Source organism: Oryzias latipes, chromosome 10 (assembly GCF_053564925.1).
Source record: "Oryzias latipes strain Hd-rR chromosome 10, Olatipes_Hd-rR_3.1".
Lineage (NCBI taxonomy): Eukaryota > Metazoa > Chordata > Actinopteri > Beloniformes > Adrianichthyidae > Oryzias > Oryzias latipes.
The window spans coordinates 13,564,947-13,590,321 of record NC_136246.1 but is presented as its reverse complement, the minus strand read 5'-3'; the positions used below and the strand labels follow the sequence as shown (position 1 = coordinate 13,590,321).

Genomic DNA, 25,375 nt, shown 5'->3' with positions numbered 1-25,375 from the left:
TGTAAAATCAACAGAAGAAGAAATTAATTATACCGTATTTGCTGCCTATGGAGGGTGAAATTATATGGAATGGAGTTATGAAGTTATATAGAAAAATAGACCATTGCTTTTGCTTATAGTAATAAATGACGAGATATTTTTAACCATTGCAACAGGAAAAACACACACGCTTTGATTTACTGTAACTTTTCAACAGTTTATGCAATTAAAGTAATTCCAACAGACTCTTACAAAGAGAAAAACCAATTTTCATCGATAAGAAAGAGCAGCAAGGCTGGAATAAAAGGATAATGTTAGTGAAAAGCTGCTTTGCACGACAACATATAGTGCTAAAGCAATGTCAGCACAAAGAATCTGCTTCAGTGTCAGAGTCCATTGGAATTTTGTTAATTGCATAAAACCCTTTACTACTATAAAGTGTTGGATGCCATCTCTAAACTGCTTTTCTCAGCTTCGGAAACCATTGGAATTATATTAGTTGCCTAAATGGTTTATGAGTTACGGTAATTGAAAGAGCTTTACCACCAACTAAAGGTCCGGTAGTACAGGGTTAACGGCCACACAAACCGAGATATATGCCGCAAACTGCATACAAACAAAATAATAATAATAATAATAATTATTATTATTATTATTATTATTATTATTATTATTATTATTATTATTATTATTATTATTATTATTATTATTATTATTATTATTATTATATCATTATAATAATTATTATTATTATTTATAGTTCTTGGATATGCAGCAAAAGAGAAAAAAAGCTCAAAGTGCTTATGAACGAGTACCATATGCACGCACAATTAATTTGACTAATTTGGAGCACACACACATTTTTCATACATACATCTGCCATTTTTTTTTAAATAGCTAGCTCCTGGCTTCCCCAAGTCTGCTGCAGAAGGTTTTAAATTCACCTTGGATATTGAGGATTATCATCAACGTGTAACACAAGCTCCATAAGTCTCAAAGGCATTGTATGGAAATTTCCTGAAGATATGGGAAAAATGGGACACAGAAACACCAAGGGTGCATTGCAACAAGATCAGACATGCAAGAAAGTGCTAGGAAAAACAAAAAAACACATTGTGAAGACATGTATGTGAAAAAGGAAAATGTTTAAGAAAAAACATAGTGACAGCAGAAGAGGAGAATGAGGGGGAGGAGCACCAAGGCTGGAATGGAAAGTGAATGGGAGTGAAACAGACATTGAATGAAAAGGGCACCAACTGGCAGAAACAGCGACGAAAGGAGACAAACACCCAAGTGCTGACAAAGACAGACAGGGAATCCAACAGACTCTAAAGGTCTCCTCTTGACCTCAAACAGACGTTGAGTGTGGGTAGTTGGCCTTCTGCAGCTATCTGAGAAATGCAGCTTATAAATTCATAGCACGCCACTGACTCACCCACCCCAAGCCCTGTGGGCATTCCCTGCATACCAAAGGATTGGCCTCTATACTATGTGGCACTCTGATCATGTCTTATTTTGGTACCTTGGGATCAATAATTTAATTAGCTTCATTGTAAGACAGCTTAGAAAAAATGCTCTGCTGTACCTACACCTGGTATTTCTTCTAAATACCATTCTAAGTGAAAGTGAGGATTCAGTAATGAGCCTCAACAGCATTCAGATGCTGCCTACAGCACATATGACCCTACCACATGGTCACCTTGAACATAACTCAACAAAACAAAAGGGGACTGAATTTTTACAAGTCCCAGCATCTCTCACCACAGTGCAGACTATCACATTCATTTGGGAAGCAGAGCTGAGACAGGAGTCATCCATGTGGATTGCTCTATAAGGCTGCAATCAGGCATAACTGGTCTGAATGTAACATGAATTTCTGAACCACATTTCGCGTCCGTTACTTCAAAAGCAGTGAAATGTTTTTGCATCCAAGCAACAAACAGAAATCCTCTTTGAAGAGTTCAGAAAAAATTCCAGATCAACGCAATCAGCTGGTCTTATCTGCTGAGGAGAAAATCATCAATCGACTTCATTGATGTCAATTTCTCCCATTTAACTCAAAAAGTAGCTGAGATCAAAATTATCCATACTTACCTCAAGGAAAAAGGAGAGTATCAGATCTAAAGTATCTCTTTGAAAACGATGCCATGTGAAAGAATCACATACTCCATTTTTATCTATTATTCAGAGTTTAAATACATGCTTTTCTCAGAGCTTGAGAAAGTTGACATTGGCTCTTGTAGTCTGTTCTTTCATGCAGCTGAATTGAAAAAGAGAACTGAAGAAGGGAGCTCACTCAGTGGTTCAGTATACTGGTTGCACATTGAATGACTAAACACTTTAAACAAAAAGGTTAAAAATCTTTTTTTCAGATATGCAGTCTTATCTGAACAAACAATTTTTATATAAGACATTCTGCGCCAACATTGGAGATGAAAATATCAGCACCACATTCCAAATGACACATTTTCACCCTTTAAGACTGGAGTTGTTGCCGGTCACATCTAAACAGTACACACTCTTCGCCATATTGTTAATTTTCAACCGTGTATGTTATCATTGTAAATCAGTTGATTCTGATGCGGAGAAACATGGCTTTTCTTATTGGCTTTGTGCCGTTATGCAACACTTTACATTTTCGGCACAAAGCTACTTTTCAATGCAACAGAATCAACTAATTTGCGTTGTGAAAGCATTTCCCTACTGTAAAGTATTGCATATTAGTGTGAAGCTGCTTTTCTCTGTTTCAGAATTTGCTGCATTAATTACGTCAGCAGTTGAAGAGTTATAGTAGCTCAAAGAAAAAGGCTTAAAGGGTTAAGTCTTTTAGATGCAATTCTTGAAATACATTAGTCTGTTTTTTATTAAAATTTTTAATGGGCTTCAATGTACATGTGAGTCAAGCCAAGTTCCCAAAACTACTGTAGCTTATAACCAGTATCATCTCAAAGTGCCACTCAAGAAACATACCAAAGGAAAGAAAAAAAGAGATTATTCAAACTTTTATGTATTTTACGCTTAACCCTTTTTAAATATAGTACAACAAAGATGTTCGTATTAGCATTTATATCTCAGCATTGCAGTTTCTCATTACAGATTCATGTCTGTAGAATGTTTTAGAGATAAGGACTACAGTATCAAGCCAAGGTTTAAATTAGCCTCTGTCAAGGCACAATACAGCAGAGCTTCAGGGCTCATGTGAGACAGTTGAAAGAACAGAGAACAAGCCATCTTGATTTTCACTCAGACAAAGACTTAGTTAATTAATGCGATCAGAAAACCTGTTGTCTATTTCCATCAGGCAGCTGGCATCAAACCCTACCATTCTCTGTGTACAGCGCTTTTCCTTACAGCTTCACAGCTGATCAACTAGGCTTTTCTCAATCACGCACTGTGTTCGTTCCTGCCAATCACAGTTACCTGCATCTTTCCTGTGTGATTTTTTTAATAGCAACTGTTGGTTCCTCCTCTTAGCTCCTTTTCTCTCTACTTTGATGTCCCACTGTTTTCATGTGTGTTTTCTCTTAGCCTGATGTTGGCAGAGGACAGATATGCATAAAAACAGCCACTGTAGGTCGTGCATGGTGATCTTATTTAGCAGGACTGCAGGGGAAACTGTCTTATCCAATTTAACAACCATCTTTTTTTTAATTTACCCCTTCCCACTTCCAGGCTCCATCAGGGTCAAGCTAGCAATTAAGGGCCAAACTGTCCAAACACGGATGCCAATCAAATAAAAAAGAGAGAAATTATGCAGGAAGTCTGGAGATTTTCTCATTATACATTAGAGAATAACATCTGAAAATTTCATGTCAAAGACTTTCATAGTCTAACTTTAGAAGAGGAGACCAATCCATCATAGTTTCTGAAATACCTTGATCATTAACACATGCAATTTTACTGAAAAATACGACAATGTCGTTAAATCAGTGTTTAGCAGAACGGTTTGAAATAATTAATGAAACATGCCTGGACTTATCTTAAAATGTTGTTGTGCAATCTTTTGTTATAATCAAATTATTTCAGTGACTAACAACAAGACTTCAGCACCAGTCAGCAATTGTTTATTTCCACTAATCATCAACAAACAGTCCTATTTTCTTTAAGGTTTCAGGAGGTTCTCCAGACACAATTTCTCAGCTCTTACAGGGTTCATAGGCTTTAGAGCTCACAAGAGGCTACTTTCAGGATGGCTCTTGCTTGGATTCAAAATAACCTGCATCAGATGCAGCAAAGCAGCCTCAGAAGCTGATGAACCCTCTTCCATGTTTAGTAATATTTGTATCTGTGAACATAAAATAGACTGTCCCTGTAAAACAATCTGTTTCGTCTAATGAGTCCAAAGGAACTTCTCCCAGAAGGTTTCTGGGACATTAATAGCAGTTCAAACAAAGAAACACTGCTGCTCTAACAATGATGGATGGTGTGATCTGACTCTGATGAAGGCTGTTCTGATGTTATAGGACTTTTAGGTTACCATCTGAGTGTTTCCTTCGTTAAACTTTCTTCTGGTAATGAACTTGAACTATCGTTGAACCGTGTAGACACCAGTCTCTGACGTGCAGTAATAACTGCCCTCTGTGGACTGCAATTTGGGTAATATCATCTTAGAAAATCCTGAAAGACGTACTGTACGTACTTCCTCCTTCCCTCGTCTTTGAACACTTCTGTGTTATAGATACATACATTGTCAGAAATTGTTGGGATTCTCTCTCACCTCTGCTACGCTATGTGTATGTTTTATGTATTTGTTGGTTTAAAGAGCTTCTCATCACCAGGGCTGCCTCTAATTGATTTTTCCGTGACACTGGGCATTGAATTTTTGTTCGCTTTGTTTAGCATTCATATCAACTGCCTCCTCAAATTTTTATCGTTTTTTCTCTTTTTCTCTCTCTATCCATATGAGATGGCCACAGTTCTGTGGACCTTAAACTACTGAATATGTGCATTTGAAATATCAAACTGATTTCATTAACCACACTTTCATTTATGAATTTTTAGTGTTTACCTGGAATTAGCTCATTTATTTTGTTTACATGGACACTGTGTTCCAAAAAAAAAGATCTTAATCTAAATGAGGTAGTGATCTGTATTACATGTGCTGCAGCAACTGGAGTATTTACATGTTTTTATGCTGTTTTTATATAATTCACATTTGGCTGCTGTTTCAATGAGAAGCACTGATTTCTGTTAACAGTTCTGAACCTAGAAAAATTACTACTGTTACAGTTATCATAATTTGTATAACGTGGTAATAGTAAACAGTGTTTAAAAATACCTAAATACAAATTAATGTGTCATTAGTTGTCCTGCAAGTGAAGCAGTGAAGCGCATTGCACCCAGCAGAATGTAGATATGTATGAAAAATAAAGACAGGCAATTTCATTCAGACCACGCTGTCAACTTGTCAATTGTCTCACATCTGTCCATATGAAATAAAGAGAAAAGCACACTTTTATTTTAATGGTAAGAGCAAAAAAAAGCATGACTTCTTTTAACAGCTGCCAGCCATATTTAAATGTTGCTTGCAATTTGTGTGCACCCAGTAAACAGCTTCAACATCCGCTACTATGTATTTGTGCATCAGTGTCTGCAATGGCACTCCTTTTTTCCCTAAAAATAGTAAGGAAGATTTTAGCTGCAATTTTAACAGAAGTATCTAAAAAAAAGGGCAGACACTCGTTGTGGTTGGGCAGTAACACAATTTGCAAGACCTTACAAACAACAAACAGAGTATCTTGATGCAATTTTTGGAGATCCAGTCCAAAAACTATTTGACCAACTTCTTGTTTTGAGGGAGACAGTCTATGGATTACGACGGAAATGGATATTATTGCTACAATGCATCCTTTAAAGTTCAGTTTAAAGCTACAGAGACAGGTTGAAATCACTTCAGATGATGATTTTGATTTCTTTCCTCGATGTATTGATAGCTCATTTCATTAACGCATCTTTGATTCCTTATATGGTCTGACTTTCTCTATGCTTTCACTTTAGTCCGATCAAACAAACTTTAAGAAATAGCAAACACCACAATGTATTCCTGTTTTGTTTGCTGTTCACATTCTCAGTGTCATTGTTAATGACGTTTGATGGTTCTGCAGGCCAAACACCAAAAAGCACATCTGTCAACATTTAATGCCTACCTCCTCAGTACTCTCTGCCCTTAGAAATGATTCAAAATTGTTCTTTTCTGTGAACGATCTCACGCTTTTAAAATGATTAATAGGTTTGATATTCTAGTGCCAAAAGCGAGAATTGTCTTCTTACCGAATGTTGTGGGACTTTCGTTTGATTTCATTCCAGCAAAGATTCATGTCTGGTGTGTGGTGAGGGCCGCCTCCTCTTAGTCTCCGGCACTCAGTCCCTTCTTCTTGCCCCTCACCGTCCACAGTGGACTGGCAAGGCACACAGCGGCATCCCGGCCACGAGGGCCGCCCCGCAGCTGAAACACAGAAAAAAGACACAGCAGGTTAGTGTTGTGGTCTCAAGGTAAGATCATATATGCAAACAAATTTAATTTAGATTAAAATATATAAATGGTAGAAACCACATCCAAGTGTTTGTTTTATTTACATCAATTTCTTCATTTTTTAATATAGTTAATTAATAACCACAAATGGTTAGTTTTTTTATTAAGTTCTTTTTGTGTTTGTTTGTTTTTTGTGTTTCGTTTTTATGTGTTTTTTTAATTCAAACACTCTTACTTTATTTACACAGAAATCGATGACCAATTAATTAACTCAGGACATTCAATTCTCCGTGTTTCCCTTTTATTTATTATGTTTTTATTTTTTTTGTGTGTGTTTATATTTTATTGTACTTGGGTCATGCAAAGCATTTTGTGTTTTATGAAAACCAGCGATAAAATAAATGACTATACAAATAAAGTTAATTTATAAAATATCAAATATGATAAAATATGAAATGAGACCGAGTTCTGGTCAAAATCATTCCATGGCATAGTAATGATTCTTCAAATAATAAAAAAAAGAGGCAGAACCCCTCAAAATGAACTTCAAAGAAAGAGGCACTCACACAAAAAAAACTATGCACAGCAATAACTAGATAATTGTCTTACATGAAAATATGTAAATGGTAAATGGCATATGCTTGTATAGTAAGTACTTGTTTAGTACTTTTACAAGTAAACAAATTTTAAAGTTCAGAGTCCTACAACACACCAAAATATACTAAGAAAATTGATATCTTTTGGGGAAATAAAGCTGAAACATCTGTGTTGCACCATTATTCCATTCCATTAAACTCCAAAAACTAACACATACAAAAAAGCCTCCTTTTTCAGAACTTTAGAGTGTGAGGGCATGGAAGGGTCAACTTAAAGAGGTGCAAATCCCTCGACAAAACAAAGAGGGAAAACATCAAAGAACCCAAATTCAGAGTGCAAATCAACTCACATGGTGCATTATTCACAGCAAAAGAGGCTTTTCAAGGTCATAATAAATCAAAATGTTCGGTAACTTGTCTCTATTCTGTAGAACGGTTGGTGAACAGATGCATGACATCTTCAGTGGCAGAAGCAGAGTATATGAAAACAGAAAAGAGTAATATGATTAAACATGAAGATTTACCTAAATTAAAACAAAAGCTTTAGCTTAAGTCAACGTGTTCTTTTAAAAAAAAAAGTGTGCATTAAAGTGTACGTAGAAAAATTCAAGAAGACTGTTAAAACCAAGATGTAACAGGTATCACGCTGGAATTATTGTATCGTGCATTTCAGCATAGATCTCAATTACTTCAGTTTGAAAGGGTGTCACTTTGTAGCTTAAATAAACAGCCAGTGTATTAAGAAAAAACACAAAAAAAACGCTTTGACCTAAGAGCCGTGAAGTCTACCGAATATTTTGATGCTCAGATTTGTCTTTTTCTGTATTTTTAATTTGCTAGTGGTTCTAAAACTGCATTAGCAAACCCTGGAATCACAACAATGGTCTAACTGTTCGCAGTCCATCAACTGCCAGGTTTTATTTTAGAAAAAACAGTTAACTGACTTAATCGTATTCCAAATGTTAACAGGAACTGGCCTAAAATCCGTCCCTGTAGTAAAACCAATAACCCATGTGATCACATCTAATGTCAATCTTTTAGACACTGGCTGAAGCTGATGCTGTCTTAATCCTGTAAAATCCACTATATCAAAGCATTGACAGAATTATCACTATTTTTTTAGAATTAAGGAATTTTTTAAAACCCTTTGATAAAATACACAAAACATTTAGAAGAGTTATTTTTAAAGATATGAAACGCATCATTAATGATATGTTGGGTGATTTGGAAAGATTTTGGTCACAACAATTATAACTTAAGATGCAAACAAATTTACATGAGGTTTATTTTGGGGCGGGGACCTTATTTACCCACTGTCTCAAATTTAATTCACATATTTGTAACAGTTTAACTGTATTATAAAGAATTAATTATCAACAAATATTGCATTCTTTCAATACAACAAATAACCAAATGAATAACAATAGATGTTTTTTGCTCTCCATAAAGATTTAAAAATATGCAAAGGTTTTCCCACCAAGTGTTTTTGAGATTTCATAGAAGCAGCCATTTTGAAATGAGTGGGAAAAGCCCCATACTGCCTCTAGTGGAATGATGATGAACTACAGCACCGAAAACATGGACCAAGTTTTATACAATTGTTTTTTATAGAAAGTTTGGATCATGGGATAGGTGTCTTAGAAATGGGTGTATCAAATTGATACCAATAGTTACATAGGATTGCAGACAATAGACAATTTTGACATTTGACATTTTGAACCAAATCTGAAACCCCTAAGGTCTTCCCAGAACATGTGCTGTGCCAGATCATTCCACTCAGTATTCTGAACCTTCACTCTGCACAGTAATAGTAAAAAAACAAAAATGTCTGCAGCTGTGACTCATTACTGTCCAAGGTGACATTAAATTAACATTGTCCTTTTTTTAGCTGAGATTCTTGGGCTTTTCTAACTGCCTCCCTATCAGGATGCTCTCCTGAGCTTGGGTTCTTAGACTTAAGAAGTGCTAAAGATGCGGTACAACTTTTTTTACTGTGTCAACCTTCGAGAGAATGACTCCCCAGAGAGAAGGAGGGAAAGATGGGGCTTTTAGTGCATTAGTTCAATTTCTTTATCCTCTTCTACTACATATAACCCCCTCTGCTCAACATTTATTTTCCCACTTCTACCATTTCTGCGTGTTCTGCAGACCACATAATTTCCCATCAGCTAGATTTTTTTTTCTTTTCCACATGAATCTTTATTAGCTTTGTCCTCCTGTCCCCTTAATTCTTTTTTTCTTCACTTTTCTTTCTTTCTTCTTTTTTTTAAACTAAAAAAGCTTCTGTTCGTGTAGTGGTGGCTTGTACAGTGGCATCTCTCCCAGACTACACATTCTATCTCTGTCTCCCCTCTCACTGGTAATCAGAAGTCCTATGAGATGTTATGCAATGTTAGCACTTCGAAGTCCTGTTTGAGTTCCAGGCTATCTGAGAGTAATGAGTCAGTGACCCCCCTCACAAACACACACACTTTGCCACACTGTTTGGAAATAAGGCCACACAAGACACAATGAAGGGTGAGAGTAAAATGGACGTATAATTGTTTGCTTTTTCAAGATGTGACATAGGGTTCAACAATGACGACTTTCATTCACATAGAAAAAGGAGGAAACAACTCTAAGGAAAGTTTGTCCGTAAAGTGAGTAGAAAATGAAAGAGGCAGGCAGCTCTGTCAGCGAGCAGACATTCAGCTTCCTTCTCTGCAGTTTTGCTAATAGTTTTGTTGTCACTACAATTGGTTTTATATTGATTATATAAACCAACACCTCTAAATTTGGAGGAACACCTTCAAATCTACAAAAAAAACAAAAAAAGCAATCTATTCTATCATCTTCCACTTTTAGATTTAGATTGTGAGGGCAGCATTCTGAAGCCATGATGCCAGGACACCCCCCTCGACCACACAGAAGCATTCCCAATTCTCCATTGTACCTAAGATCTGCCATGGGGTCCAGACATCCGCGTAACATGGCAATGATCAGGAATCAGGGTGGCATTCTTGATAAGTGTAAAAAGTACACCTGTCTCCTTCCAACATGAAGTAGTAGCTCCACATTGAGTTTTTCTTGGAAGACTATATGAGCTTCAAACCTTTTTTAGGAGGGAACCTCCAAACACCCTGCATTGATGCTCATTACTGCTGTCTAAAAGACACCAATACTCACATTGTTCCTGGTGAAACCCACATATACATTTCCCAGGCTCCCTACAAACCATTCCAGCTAAAGTTAGAGGTCAAAGGCTTTGGCTGAACCTTGTTGTTGGCAAATAGAAAGTCTTCCAGATTCAAGCTCTTTTTGGTTAAACAAAATTATAATAATTAAATAAAAGTTGTGGCCGTAAAAGTTCAGAACCAAATTTGTGACCTTTTCAGAGTCCACCCATCACTGACAAGTACTGACTTACTGCCATCAACAGAACCAAGTTTTACTCTGTAAGAAGAAAAATGTCAATTGCACTCAAGCATTCATATTATCCTTTATGTTCATTTGCATCAGAGAGCCATACATCAGCCTAGAATATAAGAGAAAAAGTAGAGATCCTATGCTTCAAAGCATTTACCATGCAATATTTAAAGTCATGATTGGATGTGGCATCATGCAGTGAAGCGCAACTACGACGGATTTACAGGAGATGCCAAAAACCAGCAGAGATTTCAGTGATGTGCTGCAAAGTGACACAGAGAATATTTCTCCTGCTGCCACAGCAACAACTCCCCATCTTCACCATGACTGCGACTGGCAGAAGTCTTAATTTCACGGCTTCCCAATTACTGTACCTGAAATGTAGTTCGCCTTTCCAGGTTTCCTCTTTTTACTGCTGTACACACAAGACAAGATCAGCCGGGATATTTTCCAGAGAGAAGTCTGAATTATTAATCAAAAGGCTTGTAGATGATAAAAGATAACACATTTGCTGGATTCTATAAACAAAAAGAATAGGCACTTTGTGCAGAGAAAACATCAGAGGATCAAGGTGACTGTGCTGCTTCTCCTCGTGTACACCTTGATTTTAATCAAAGTCAAATACCTCTAAATGACAAAAACTTGGATTTACTCTCATTACTGGATGTGTGCTGATAAGTGCAAGTCTTTAAAGAGGCTTACCTGAAGAGCACTCACTTGATCCTCTGCCACTGTTCGAGATTTGCTTTTATTTACTCCATAAGCCGCTTGGGTTGTTAGAAAATTCCAAGAAAAGTTGGACGGCTTGGAAGCATGGAAACATAGAGAGGAGTGGAGGTGGAAAGGATGAGGAGGGAACAGACAAACACGGTCATGGAGGAAGACGTATCCACTAGGAGCACTCAAAGAGCTTTCTGTCTCCATGCATTCCTGCACCTACAACTACCCCACACCCATTTGGCTGAAAAGAAAAGGCCATCTTACTGATGACCTTCAGCTCACTCTCTAAAAATGGTGCTTGCCAGTTACTTCTAAGTTGTCGGGAAAACAGAAAAAGAACTCAGGTTTGTATTAATAAAGAATGGACCAAAAATCCATTAGAGCACAAGGTTCAAAGCATTTTCCACAAGCTACGTTCACACTAGGCATGTTGCATTTGTTAAAAAAGGGGCTAAATGTGCACTTTTGAATGCACATTTAGCCCCTGGTGTTCACATTGGACTGTTGCTACCCAATACTAGCACATGTCTGCCATGCAGTTGGAATAGGCTTGGTGGGAAATGTCAAAGCGGTGCAAATCTGATGAATCTTGCTCCAGGCTTTTTCTTTCAAAGCTCTATTCAGGTATTTGAAAGACTTGGTATCATAATTCCATCCAGGCATAGTTATTCATTTGTCCTCCATGATCAATTTTCAAATGGTTGGCACTTGCGAATTAAAAGGAACACCATTCATACGTCACTACCAAATCCACTTTGACCTGGTTTAATTTTTAACTTATGATCAGAGGCATTTTGTATCTAGAGCCCTAAAAAGATCTTACTAATCTGCGTAGGTACATGTGAACGTGAGAGTTTTGAATGCGGATTGGAAGTCGTCGCTTAAGTGCGGTGTGAATGTAGCCACAGATGAAGACTTCAGCAGCATAGCAAAGTGATGGCTGATAAAAAAAATCATTAGGTTTAAAGTTACATGCACAAATACACATTTAATGAATTTGATAATACTGTGTGTAATTGCAATAAACCTGTGTAATAAATATGTGCCTTTAAAGGACAGGCAGAGGCAAACTGAGCAAAGCAAGCCTTTTGTTGGACAACTTACAGAGGTCAAAAAGTAGTATTGATTCGTTTTGGTAGAACAACTCCTTTCCCATCTTTCAGTCCAGACACACAATGGGGGTTTGACCAAAGGTCTCATTCCTTTAAACGGAAGATTTAAAAACTGCAATTTTACCAACTTTTTCTATCGATCCATGTCTTTACTATCCATTATAATTACGTCTTCCGTTTTTGAGTTGCAACAAAAAGGATGTAGCTAACATTATATATATTTAATTTATAATTTCTTTCCTGACTAAGAGAACTTCACTTTTATCATAATATTGTGAGCAGCATGAGTCGTTAGAAAAGCCTACGCCTGGATTCAGAGAAAAGAGATTTTTTTGACTAGCTCAATTTATACACAAGTTCATTTAAAAGTTTTTTTTTTCAGAAACAAAATTTACCATGAAAAAGTAAAACCCATAATTTAAAGAAAAATAACTTAAAACTACGATAAGAAATAAAAAAAAAATGATTAAGACTTTCATTTTCACTGATTCATTCATTGATTTTAAAACAAAACAGCTTTTGGACTCAAACCTTGTCACAGTTGATGTTTGTCGAACAGCATCAGAAAGATTATTACAGATGCTAGCTTCATAGAACTAAAAGCACTGGTTCTCCATGTTCAGTCCTGTGTCTAAACACCAGTAGAAGTACCGTTCCTGAGCTTTTCAGTATCCGAGGGTGAGCCAACATGTCTGATTTACGTTGGTGCTAAGCCATGGAGAGACTGTAAGAGTCAAATCTTTGAGGCACTAGAAGCAAAGACTCCAACGGCAGTGTTTGGGATGAATCGCAACTGCTTTACAGCAGCTTTACTGGGTCCACAAACCACCGCTGTGATTTAACCTGCTAGAGATAAACTCATGAACAAGTTCTCTAGGTCTGGTTGTCATAGTAAATTTTTGATTCTGGTAATTTTTTACATGGTAAAAAGTACTGACAATACTATGGATTTAGCGAAACTGGCAACGTTCAAGTCTAAAAACCAGAAAAAGTCATACATGTTATAGTCATATTATTTAGTTCTCATTCTCTTAAATTACACAGTTCTTCTGTCACAGATGGAGTAGTTACACTGAAATAGAACTAATTACGTGCTGTAACAACAAACACCTTCTGTCAGCAGGAGAAAGCCAACAAAATGTAATGCTTTACACCCACAACTACATCACTTAAGATGTAGAAGAGATGGGAAACTTTAGCCATTGGCAAGAAAAGCAGGAGATAACTAACACAAATGTGCAAGACTGGTCAGGCTTTTCAAAAGGTTCCGTGCTAATTTGGTCCTCAAAGCCACCATGACTATGGTGTATCAATGGCAGGAAAAAAAAGCCTCAATAGTCATCTACATAGCCAGAGTTTTTCACACAGCATGAAAGTCTGCTCTGCTGGTCTGTTTTATTTTGTTTTCATGTTTGCCTTTTTTAGTGTTACTTTACTATGTTCCTTATATTTTACAATTTTACATTTTATTTTTTTTAACCTTTTAATTGTTGCTTTTAATGTTTTGTGTTTTTAATGTACAACACCTTGCTCGTTTGTGGCTTTGCTAAGACGCCATGTCAATAAAGAGGATTTGATTGAAGGAGGCATGTCTATTCAAGATTAAGTAAAAGTGCAAAAGTGTGAATATTTGTACATAGGTGCTTTATTTCAGGAACTTCTCCTCAACTTTGAAGAGGTTTCATTTCAGATTAAACCACTGTCTTGCTTCTGCGGTGACCAAACCCCCACTTTTTGGTCAAATGTGTGCTCTTTTGGAGCTGTGCTTTTCTGATTGGAAGGTGGATGGACCTATTGGTGGATTCAACAAAACTCCCAATTTTCTCTGTCGTGTCAGTGACCCATTTTCAAAACAGTGTTAAGCTGGGTGGAGTAAACTTCAGTCAATGTCCCGCCCCACTTCAGTCTTAATTTTTTTACGGGTATCCAATAAGTGTATAGACTTATGGATTAACCAGAATGACATTCAGAAGATATGGGGTGCTCAGCATCTTTCCGACGAGGCTTGAGATGATCCGTGATGCTGGAACAAGTTGAAACAACTACAGTGTTTGTATTGAAGTAATGATGAGAAAAGTCTTTATAACTGACTGAATAGGTGTGTAGTATGACCACATTTAGAAGATGATGAGGGCCAGGTGTTATAGGAAGTCCAAATATTGTGATTCATGAAAATTGGTGACATCAAAGATTCTCAATTCTCTTAAGATCTTTCATCCATTGTATAGATGTCTACCAGTGAAATCTACTGACATATTTCCCTTAACCAGCCTCCATTTAAAGGACACAGTAATGAGTGCATGCACACACACACAGTCTTCCATTTCTACTTTTACTTTTGCTTTTGGATAAGGAGGTAAAGCACAAGCACATTCCGTGATGTTTCCTGTAGAAGCTCTATTGGCTTTGGATATTTACCAAAAAACATAAGCACTATTGATGTGTTATCGATGAAAACTGTAAAAATACAAAGGAACACACATTCACAGCAAAGAAACAAGAAAACATGCTCAAAACTCTCTAAGACTGTAAGCCATTCCATACATCCCTGCAGAGCAAAAGAAACTGTCAAACTTTTTCTCTCTGAATCTTCAATCTCACGACAGATTTATTTCTTTTTGATTGCAAACATATAGTAAAGTGTTTGAAGCACCTTGGAAACGCTGGAGGCCAGATGTGTCAGCTATTCATTAAAGTCTTTCAGCTCCTTCAAAATGATATTTATAAAACAAGACAGTGTCACAAGGCTGTGTGCACGTCGAGGACTCTTTAGACCTTTGCCTGCACACTGCAGGTTTTTTGAAAAAACGGTTTAAAACTTGTTATTTTTTTAATGGAGCAAACTTTGCTTTACTATTTTTATACAAACCCAGCATCAGTTCACAATTCACTAAGGAGGGAAAAGTCTTGCCAATGCAGGTGAATGCAATCTATGAGTTTAGAGGTTATAGAAAAAAGATGAACATACAGCTTCATAACTAGAAAAGAGAAAAAGGAATATGCACATTTCTGCTTTCAACATTTACAAAGTTTTACACAAAGGCCATAAAGTTTCATGCCTCTGGCTCTTGGAGGGAAATACGACTTTCACTTGCCCTCTTGTTACCCATCTCTTTCTATTTTCCCATCACACAGTGTCACGCTTGAAATCTTATTCTCTCCAGCCAGAAGTTTCATTACCCATCAAACTCCAGCTTTATAATGAAAAAAAGAATCTCCCTTTGGAACAAACATGCCACTTTAACACCTAATTGTGTTCACTTTGTGTCAGCAGTTACCTTTTTCAACAACAGAAACAAATAAAAAAAAAGATCCTGTAATTTCTCATAACAGATTATGAAATACAAAAGTCTTACAGGAAGCTCGTTTTTGTAGATTCCAGTATCAAAAATGTATTGCTACAACATACTTCTAAAATGTTCATCCAAAAGTCTGATCTGGGGAAAAATACGGTGTCAATAGACTTTAAACAGCAAAATTCTGAGAATTGCAATGTATCCTTAAACTGAAGGTTGTGAATAGAAATTGCGTGTGCAAAGAAAGTCTCAAGACAATGAATGATTCCTTTAAAAAAATAAGGGCATGATAAAGAAAACTTATTTGCCAAGCAAGATTTTAGTTTTGCTGTGTGCCCCCAGCTGTCTAGGACCCCCTCATCCAGAAAGGTATATAGTAGATCATGAACAAATATTAATTTTATTTTTGCTGCTTTGATTATGCAAATCCCACAGTCAGCATCGTGACAAAATGGTTGCTGACGATTTGTTATGATGTATTTCTTTAACATTTGGCAAAACATGAAGTTTCACATACAGTTTCATTAAAAACTGTACAGCTGGGGAGAGGATACTTGAAGATACTTAGCTTGAAATTGATCTATTTAAGTATCCTAAAGTCAAATATTCAGAGTTTGGTGATGTACATCCCAACGACACCATGTCAAGTCTGCGGCTAGCTATTTCAAGGAGGAGATGACAGGTTTGTCATTTGCTGAAGAGTGAGGGCAGGGTGCTCCACGGTTTGCCAGTGCATTGCAGGGTAGAAGACACATACCAACGCACAGATACACACAGGCCAATTAGAGCCACCAATTAACCTAAAGCATGCTTTTGGACTTTGGGGGTAAACCAGAGAACCTGGAAAACCTCCACTATCATTGAGAGAACATGAGAACTCCACACAAGGACCCAGCTAGGATGTGAACTGGAGACTTTGTTCGTGACACCATAATGTTGTGTAACACACTTGCTGCCCAAAAAGAAAAAAAGATATCAGTCAGGAGAATATAAGGCTAAGATTTTAGGCAAACGTGTTTCTATTTTTTTATACACACATAGCTATGCAACTTTTCTATTGTGTTCATATATTTCATCTTTAGTTGCCTGCTTGGTTTTTGTTTGATTTTATGACACAATCTAATATTTTTGATTCATCTTACAGTGGTCAAAGGTTTATCTCACTGCCCTGCACAGGAGGTTCGGCAGACTTTTTTTTATCCCAAGTATATAATAGGAAAATAGGAAGCATTTTTAAGTACTGTATTTATTTTGCTTTATTTTATTTTCATTATTCCTTTTTTCCTTCTTTTGAATGTGTAATTTGTGTGATGGATACCACACAACGGAAATTCTCTATCTATCTATCTATCTATCTATCTATCTATCTATCTATCTATCTATCTATCTATCTATCTATCTATCTATCTATCTATCTATCTATCTATCTATCTATCTATCTATCTATCTATTTATCTATCTATCTATCTAATCTATCTATCTGTATAATTATCTGTGCACAGGAGGGATTTTTGTGCACTTCATCAAACTGTGTGGTTGTAACTGGTAAATCTGGAAAAATAGTGAAACAGGATGAAGCCTGACATATAGACATGGCACTGAAATCAGCAGGCAGAGTTCAACAAAATTATACTGACAGCCAAACTGGGACCCTTGCTGATAAACCAAAGAAAATAAAAACGTTTTATTGTTGCTTCATGTTTGACTTGAAAACCAAGATAAATAAATAAAATTTGATAGGTACTGCTATAGCAGTCTAAACTCAATGTTGACTGATTCTTGATTCTTGTGGAAAGTAAAGAAAGGGAAGAAATCAACTTGAACAAGGAAGAAACTGAGGAATGGAAGAGGACTTAAAGGCTTTGTCTCAGATTATGTTGCTTGACGCAGATTTGATCAGGTGGGAGGCAGTAGATTTAATGCTCAGTTAAATTTATTCTAAAATATAAAAGGACTATATACAGAATAGTAACAGCAAGATTGTAAATAAAATCCCTACTCTGTCAGGTTCAAATGCGCCACCATTTACATTTTCATAAAGCACCACATGACAGCCAAGGCCGAGCCAACCACTTTTCCAATACATCCGATAATGAAGTGACTCAGAAACACTAAAGCAAGTATAAACGATTTTCTTCTAAATAAAGAAGATTTTAGCTTTGATCTAAAAAAACATAAAAGCAAATGACCATTTATAGGTCAGGGGGGGAAGTTGTCCAAAGTGTGTGCCTTGCAACACCAAAAAATTATCATCCCACTATCTACACCCTGAGTGAAAGAAATCAAACAATGACAAATTCCTGCTCAATCAGTCATGTTAAAATAAGTAATTTTGCTACTTTAAACAAAACAGACATTTAAAATCAATAAATGTCAAACATTTCAGGGAGGAACTGGGAGACTACTGGTTTAATCTACAGACCTACATACATGAGTCTCTGATGTCACCCACAGGATTCTGAACAGCAAAATGGAGCCTGGATTGATACAGGCATATCTAAAAGAGATCACTTCTAAAAAATTAAAAATGAAGAAAACAAAAGAAATTAGAAGATAATAAAGGATTTTAATTTTGAAAAACAACCTCCCTTCAAAGCTGCCAAGAACAGAATATAAAACAACAGAAAAAGCTTTGGAAAGAAGGCAGGTTTATTTGGGTGCAAAGCTGGACTTTTTGACTTTCGCAGTTAAATTTTACATTGCTCCTTTGTGAAACCACCTCCAGTGTTTTTTTCTGGAAATGCTAGATGTTATTACTTCTATGCTGGCTTCAGTTTTTTGACATATGTAAAGAGCACATCACAATGATCAATGCAAGAACTTCAACAAAGAGCAGCCTTTTCAAGCTTTTTTTTTTTTTAAAGTCCACAATTTAGCTTGAAAACAGAGATGCAAAAAGACCTGTTTAACAGCTTAAGCATATTGTTCATCAAAATGCAATCATAGGACATTTATAATCCATAACACAGAATTGACAGGTCCAACATAGTAGCTTGATTGCTGCAAAAAAGTCACATGTGTATTTGCAAAACAAAAACTGTAACAAGAATCTGCCGATTTGCATTGGATGCATCACGCTTGTCAAACTACACCAATATTTAACAAACCCTTTGAATTACATTTTTAATCTCCCAATGACTTCAGTTCAGCAAAAATGGCGCCTCATCATTAGACTGCAGTGTTTTAAGCCATTCTTAATTACGTAAAAGTGAAATCAGGACAGTCAGATCACAGCTTTGGTTAGAGCATCTAATGAAGGTAAGCTCATGAGTGAGGGAGTATTCAGACTGGAAAAATCTGTTGGTCCGGACCCAGTTTGCTTAATTTGGTCCGGATTGAGTCCTGAACCTTGGGATTGGAAACAAATAAAGACCACTTTCAAAGATGGGTCAGAGAGCGGTTCTTTGATCCGGACCAGGGTCTGCTTGGATAAATTCAGACTGAAAATTTGTCCCAGATTATCGGGGGAAACAAAGCGAAATTTAAGCGAACCAAATGGGTTCAGGATACACCGTAAGACTAAATTTACCCTATGATTTTTGGACTATATTCTAAGAGAAATACCCTTGAACACTAAAGAAAAAGAAGCCATGCTTACTGAAAAATCACAGTAACTCTGCTAATTTGCACTAATGATGAACGTCCGGTGTAATAAAGACAGCCAACAGGACGAATCAACAGAGAGAGGGCTTTAATGGCCTTGACACTCCACTAAGATTCATTTTAAAGCAGGAATCTCATTAAAAGAACCAGAAAAGCTTTTTGACAGACTCTGGTGTGACACTTTGCACTTTCCACACTCTCACCGCTCCGTCCGCCTCGTCACTTCCCATTTACTGACGGGGCTGCGGACATTCTCATCCCCAGGAATGTGGTTGACAGCGTTGTATTTATTGTCCAATAAAAAGATGACAATAAATAATCATTTCTGTAGTCAAGAGCAGGATGTGAACTCACAGCATAAGTTAGCTTGACAGCGAAAGAGTGGCGCAGAACAGTAGTGCACTCCCAAATGAGGAAGGGGATGCAAATCAAACAGCAGACATTCAAATCTGACAAGCACTACAACAGATATAAAAAATACAATATTAATGTTTTGTCACAAATCACTGGGACATACGCTCTCTTGCCTCATTATGTAACTGGGCCGGGCAAAAATCCACAGTGATGGCAGCTTTTGAGTAAAGTAGTTTTAAATTTTCCTTTTATATTAATTTATTCATAAGGATTTTTTAAAAATTCTGACATATATTCTATATGCTCTGTGATCAAACTCAAGTAAATAGAAAAAGTAACAGGCGTAAAAGGTTTAAAATGTTGAAATTAATGCAATCGTCCTGCAGGATTAGGCATCAATTGCAAACTTTGAGTAAAATCAACATGCTGCTGTGGGGTAATTACAGGGTAAATGGGACAGCAAGAGAGTGGTAAACAAAAATAACTTTTTCTAAAATGGATTTAGAAACAATACTGGAAGGAAGTTTAAAATATTCAGGTGAGATTGATGCTTTAAAACTCAGACCTGCATTAACTTTCCGTTTCTCAATCCCCTTTGCAGGGGATTTATGGTCTGCTCATGGACTTCTGATTAATTCAGAAATTCTACTGAAAGGAGAAAATATTCTGGTTTAGATCCACTCTGCCTTTGCTGTGTACCTTCACACCTGGGACAGGATTGCGAATCGGGTTGGGAAAAGAGAACCTCGGAAGGCCTTCTGAACACATTCCCAAAAGAAAAGTCTTTTTCGGTTTAAAGCAGAAGGCTCAGAGCAGGATGTGAAGAACTGAGCTCCTGAATATACATCTTCACAGAAAGTGAACTCAAACCCCTTCCCATGGGTGTGGAGCAAGTCTGGAAAATAACTGCATGTTCCATCGCGCTCTCGGATAACGGGCAATGATAAAGCAGTGGAAGCAGTTAAATGATAAACAGCCATTTTAGCTGCAGCCTAGAGAAAATAAATGCCCTAACAGGTGTCAGATGTCAGGGCGGTGGACCCTGAAAAAAGTCTAATCTGTAATAGAACATTTGAACAGCCACAGTGAAGAGACATACAATTACTTTGTAAATCAACTTTTTTTTTGCCTGTTTTGGACAACATAGAGTTTATCTCACTCCCATTTGTCCAATTAGTTCTAATGAAAAATACATTCCCCCTGTAGGTTTGTACTACTGGATAAAAGCATGCTGTGAATGATATGAAACACATTATAACCAATATGTTTTTATGTTAAATAGGACTGAATAGTAAACAAAGTGATATTTTTCGGAGAAAGAATCCAGCTGCACCTTCAGCCCATACAGGCAGATTAAAAGTGAGGAGAATTGCTTGATAAGCAAATGAACTCAACTGACTGGAAATGCAGTAATCCATCAACACAAAGCAGAAATGCAAGGCAGGGCAGACCCTGGAGAGGTTCTTCATCCATCACAGGGGCTGTGATACCCATCACCATCAAAACAATATATTACTGAATAACATAACATACAATCTCGAAACAACTTCCAAAGTTCCTTCCTCAAACTCCAAAACTAACATAGAAGCAAACAAAGAGAGATTTCATGATTGCATTGGAATTTCAGGCTTTCCACATTGGCCTACAGGTCTAAATGCCAAAATACCACAGCTGGGCCAGATTTAAGATAACATAGCAGCTGACAAAGATGACAACAAACAATCAGGTTTTCTTACTTTTGATAGTTTCTGGTATAAATGTATATTCTGTTAAAAAACTGCTGTGTAGTCCAGTGCTCTTCAACCCATCTCTGATGACTGCTGATAGGTTAACAGACATGTTACCCTTCACCAGAGCAAGAGATATTTGTAAGTAAAACAGCTTAAAGTTTGAAAATGAAAAGCTGCTCATTTTACTCTAAAACTGTCCAATAGCTTTTAAATTTTAGCAGTGTTTTGATGGATTTAAATACTTTAGCAATACATAATGACTATACCTGCTATACTTATACTCAAGTATAATTAATTAAAAAACTTCAATTGTATACTTTTGCTAAAGGTTCCCACAGTTTTTTTATCAATAACCTTAAAATCTGATATGGTTCAATTTTTCGTACAGTATAAAAAAATGCACAGTTTATTGATGCAAGTATTAGTGCATTGTAGTTTTAGGTTGCTGTCCAATTATGTTTTTTCATCAACATCACAGCTTTTTTTTACTCAGGCATGAATTTTACTGTGTTCCAGAAACATTTAGTAAAACAGGGCAACAGTTTAACAGTGATTCTTGCTATGTTATATTAAACTATTCACTAATGTTATTCATAAAACTTAAGCAGTTGTGAAAATAAACTCAGTAAAAATGTGTATGGTCTTTTCGGACTGCCAAAACTAAGGAGACAACATCTTAATAAACATAGTTACTGATTTAGGTTTTTTATTTCTGTGCTCCAGCCTGTTCTTCTTTTAAGTTATTGGTGGACAATAAACCAACGCAAATATCCCACAGCACCTCCTGTTGAATGGAAAGTAAAACATTGATAGTTGCGCTTAGGCTTTGGTTGCCCTGTGGTTTCAGGTAATAACCCAACCCCAATGACACAGGCTCCCTCATGACTGGTCCATTTCTCAGGGTATGAGTTTTCTCAGGGTATGAGATTTCCCGTTTTTTGCCTCTTTAGAGGCAGAATTCAATAATGTACTGGATCTACAGGACAGTAAGCATTCAAAGGGAATCTTCGTCTTTCTTTTTTGGCTTTTCCCATCAGGGGTCGCCACAGTGAAACAACCTCTCTTTTGAGGAAGAGTTGCAAGGTTAACTTGGCAATGTTTTACACTGGATGCCCTTCCTGATGCAACCCTCTCAATTTATCCGGGCTTGGGACCGGCACAGAAGCAGAGAAGGGAATAGGGAGCAGCCCGGATTCAAACCCTGGTTTCACGCAAACCAGCATGAGCTAAACTGGCTCCCAAGCATTCAAAGGGAATTCTGTAAAGAATTTCTGTTCAAATGAAATAGTGTTGTGAAACCGTACATCTAGATTTGAAAAAAGGCCAAATAAGCATTCAAAAAGGATAAATATAAATAAGTATGTTTGCTACTGTCCTATTTCTAAATTTAGAGAAGTGCAGTATTAACATTATTGCTACTTGCCTTTTGGCATGGTGTTTGTGTTCATCCATGACATGCAGTTTACTGAAAATTGGGCAGATGCAAAAATACAGACAGACTGGCTTCTGGGTGTGTTTTAAAAGCCTTACAGAAGTTAACAGAGTACAGTAATGTGACAGAGGCAGGGTTCCATAGTTTGGGTTCTTCCACTTTAAGCACTCAATCCCCTCATGTCTTACACTGTGTACTTTAGGACAGCTAGTAAATACACAACTGAAGAGCTAAGTGGACATACAGGTCTGTAAAATTCTGAAAGCTCATGGATAAGATCAAACAGACTTAAAGTCAGAGACAAAAGTAAACTCACCGGCTGTATGTCAAGCCAGGTAAAAGCCTCTCTGATATAAGAAGCAATTATGTGATAAATCCAGCTACTTAATGAGTTTTTTTCACCGAGTTGTCCTCCATAAAATATAAGAGTGATGCTAAACCAACAATTCTGTCTGACTGCGCTGTCTTTTGTAGCCAAAAACTCACTTCTGCAGCATCTTGATCAATTTAAGAAACCACTGTCACACCATTTCAAAACAGTTCCTGTTGTGTACTTATGAATGACCCTTCAGCAAACTGCTAAGACTACAATCCCTGCTGACATCACAACCACTACCCACACCTCACATTCCCACCCTCTGTGGTCTGATTGACCCAGTTCAAGGACTCTGGACATCAGGGGATATCATTAAGTTCAAGGAAGAAATTTGTCAAATTAAAATGGGTAATTTGTGTATGTGTAAGGAGATTGTACATACGTGAAGATGGCTAATTCTTACAATCTATCACAAACTATCTATTCTTTTTTGTATTTTCATTCATTTTAGCCCAGACCCCTGCATTTTTTGTTTGTTTCATTATGTTGTCTTGTATAATTAATTAAAAATCATTTTATAAGGATTCAGTGCTCTGGTTTTGTTCTTTGTCATGTTTTTGGTTTTCTATTTGTCAGTCACTCCAGTTTCAGGTTCATGATCCACAGCTGTCTTCAGTTCAGTTAATTACCCTCAGCCTATTTAAGTGTCTTGGTTTCTGTTTCTTCCTTGTCAGGTCATCTGCTTTTTGTGTCACAGTTCTGTTTCTCCCCATAGTTTTGTCATGTTTCAGTTTGTTAATTAAATTTTTTATTTCCCGTCACCAATCCTGGTCTCCTGTATTTTGGGTCCTCCACCACCAGTTCATGACTATATATATATATATATATAAAAAAAAAAATTTAGGGACTTTCAGGGAGAGATTAGATTATAACTATTGAACCACATTTTTTTTATTTTTCTTCATCAGAATTCCAGTACTACAGATGGTAATAAGAACTGTCACCAGCAATGCTGCCAGATTTCAAGCTCCATTGATGGTGTGGTTTTCATTAATGGAGGCAGCAGGTGAAGGAGCTGTTTTATGATCTTCACAGGAAAAAAAAGTTGTCATTATTAGAGCCAGAGACTTGTTAAGGTTACAAGATATAACGCTTTTTTGTTATTTGTGCATGCAGATCTCTTTAATCTGCTCTGATGAGTCGATAAAAACAAAAGTTAATGAGCCATGTGAATGCTAGGGTTGCTTTAAAAAAGAGAATTGATCATTATTTATTAAAATTTCACTAAGATATTTCAACATTGGTTCATGAAATCTTAGAAACGATTTTCTTCGACAATTTCTTGAATGTTTTCATGCAATTTATTTTTTTGATAGTTTAAATGAAAAAAAATAAAAATTTTAATAACCCCTTGATGCTGTGAATATGCATCCAACCCCTTTGGTTCCAAAATTACCTTCATTTAGCTTCTACTTGAAAGCAAAAAATACATGTTTTCACTACTGGAAAAGAATTCTGGTGTCAAGAAGTTAAAACAGTTTTACTTTTCTGGGATTAAGTTTGAACAAAATAATATTTTCTAGTCAAAAGTTGTTTTAAAACCTAGAAAAATAAATATTTTACTGAATCCACTCAAATAGGAAATCAAACAGAACAGATATTTTTTTAATGTACCGGTAGTTGATTTTATTATTATTCAATTAATTCAGTATTTTGGGATCAAGATCCAGCCAAAGTAATGACAATTTTTTGTATCAATCCAAGAAACATTGGGAATCTCTATAAAGACTGTACTCATCATGTGCCCAACAATGGCTTATAAAGGAGCATTTTTAAAGAAAAAAATACCTTTCAATCTTAATAAAATTGGGATTTTTGTCTCTGTTTAGATTTTTCTACAGACAGAACAGTTTCAAATGTGGAAATGCTTAACCTCAATGACTTGAAAGAAAAATGATTCCTTCCAAATACAAGCATCTTTTTCAGATGAAAAAGTTTTTGAGCACAAATAAACAATTGTGTGGTGCTGAGCCACAAGTAGACCACAAAATGACATAACTCATGTGTCTAAGAAATGCCACGGCTGAACAAACCACATAACAATGGAACCATCAGTCTTTTAGGGGCTAGCAAGAGCAGAAGAAATGTAACGCAACTTTTTCTTAACGACGTGCCTGAATTAAAGAATAATGCTGCAGGGGACCTTGGTGGTTCACACATTTACCAAGATTCTTTTTGTCCTTTGATAAGAAGTCAAAGGGGGTATTATACAGATTTAAAAAGACACAACGATTTTGACTTTTGTTTTCCTCCCTTTTGATTCCTTTTAAAACTCAACATTTTGTTGCCTTTGTCCAGAT

At 36.5% G+C, this 25,375-nt stretch overlaps 1 protein-coding gene across 3 annotated transcripts in view; it reads right to left on the bottom strand.

The window, feature by feature from the left end:
* drp2 (dystrophin related protein 2) overlaps positions 1-25,375 on the bottom strand; it is a 259,938-nt gene that overhangs the window by 94,322 nt on the left and 140,241 nt on the right. For 2 of the 3 annotated variants that reach the window (XM_023959017.2, XM_023959019.2), the window contains exon 3: positions 6,250-6,424. In XM_023959017.2, the coding sequence (XP_023814785.1) occupies positions 6,250-6,296 (47 nt within the window). In that variant the 5' untranslated portion in view covers positions 6,297-6,424. Of the gene's footprint in view, positions 1-6,249; positions 6,425-11,154; positions 11,296-25,375 lie in introns of those variants that run through there. The other variant, XM_023959018.2, reaches the window with a different exon arrangement.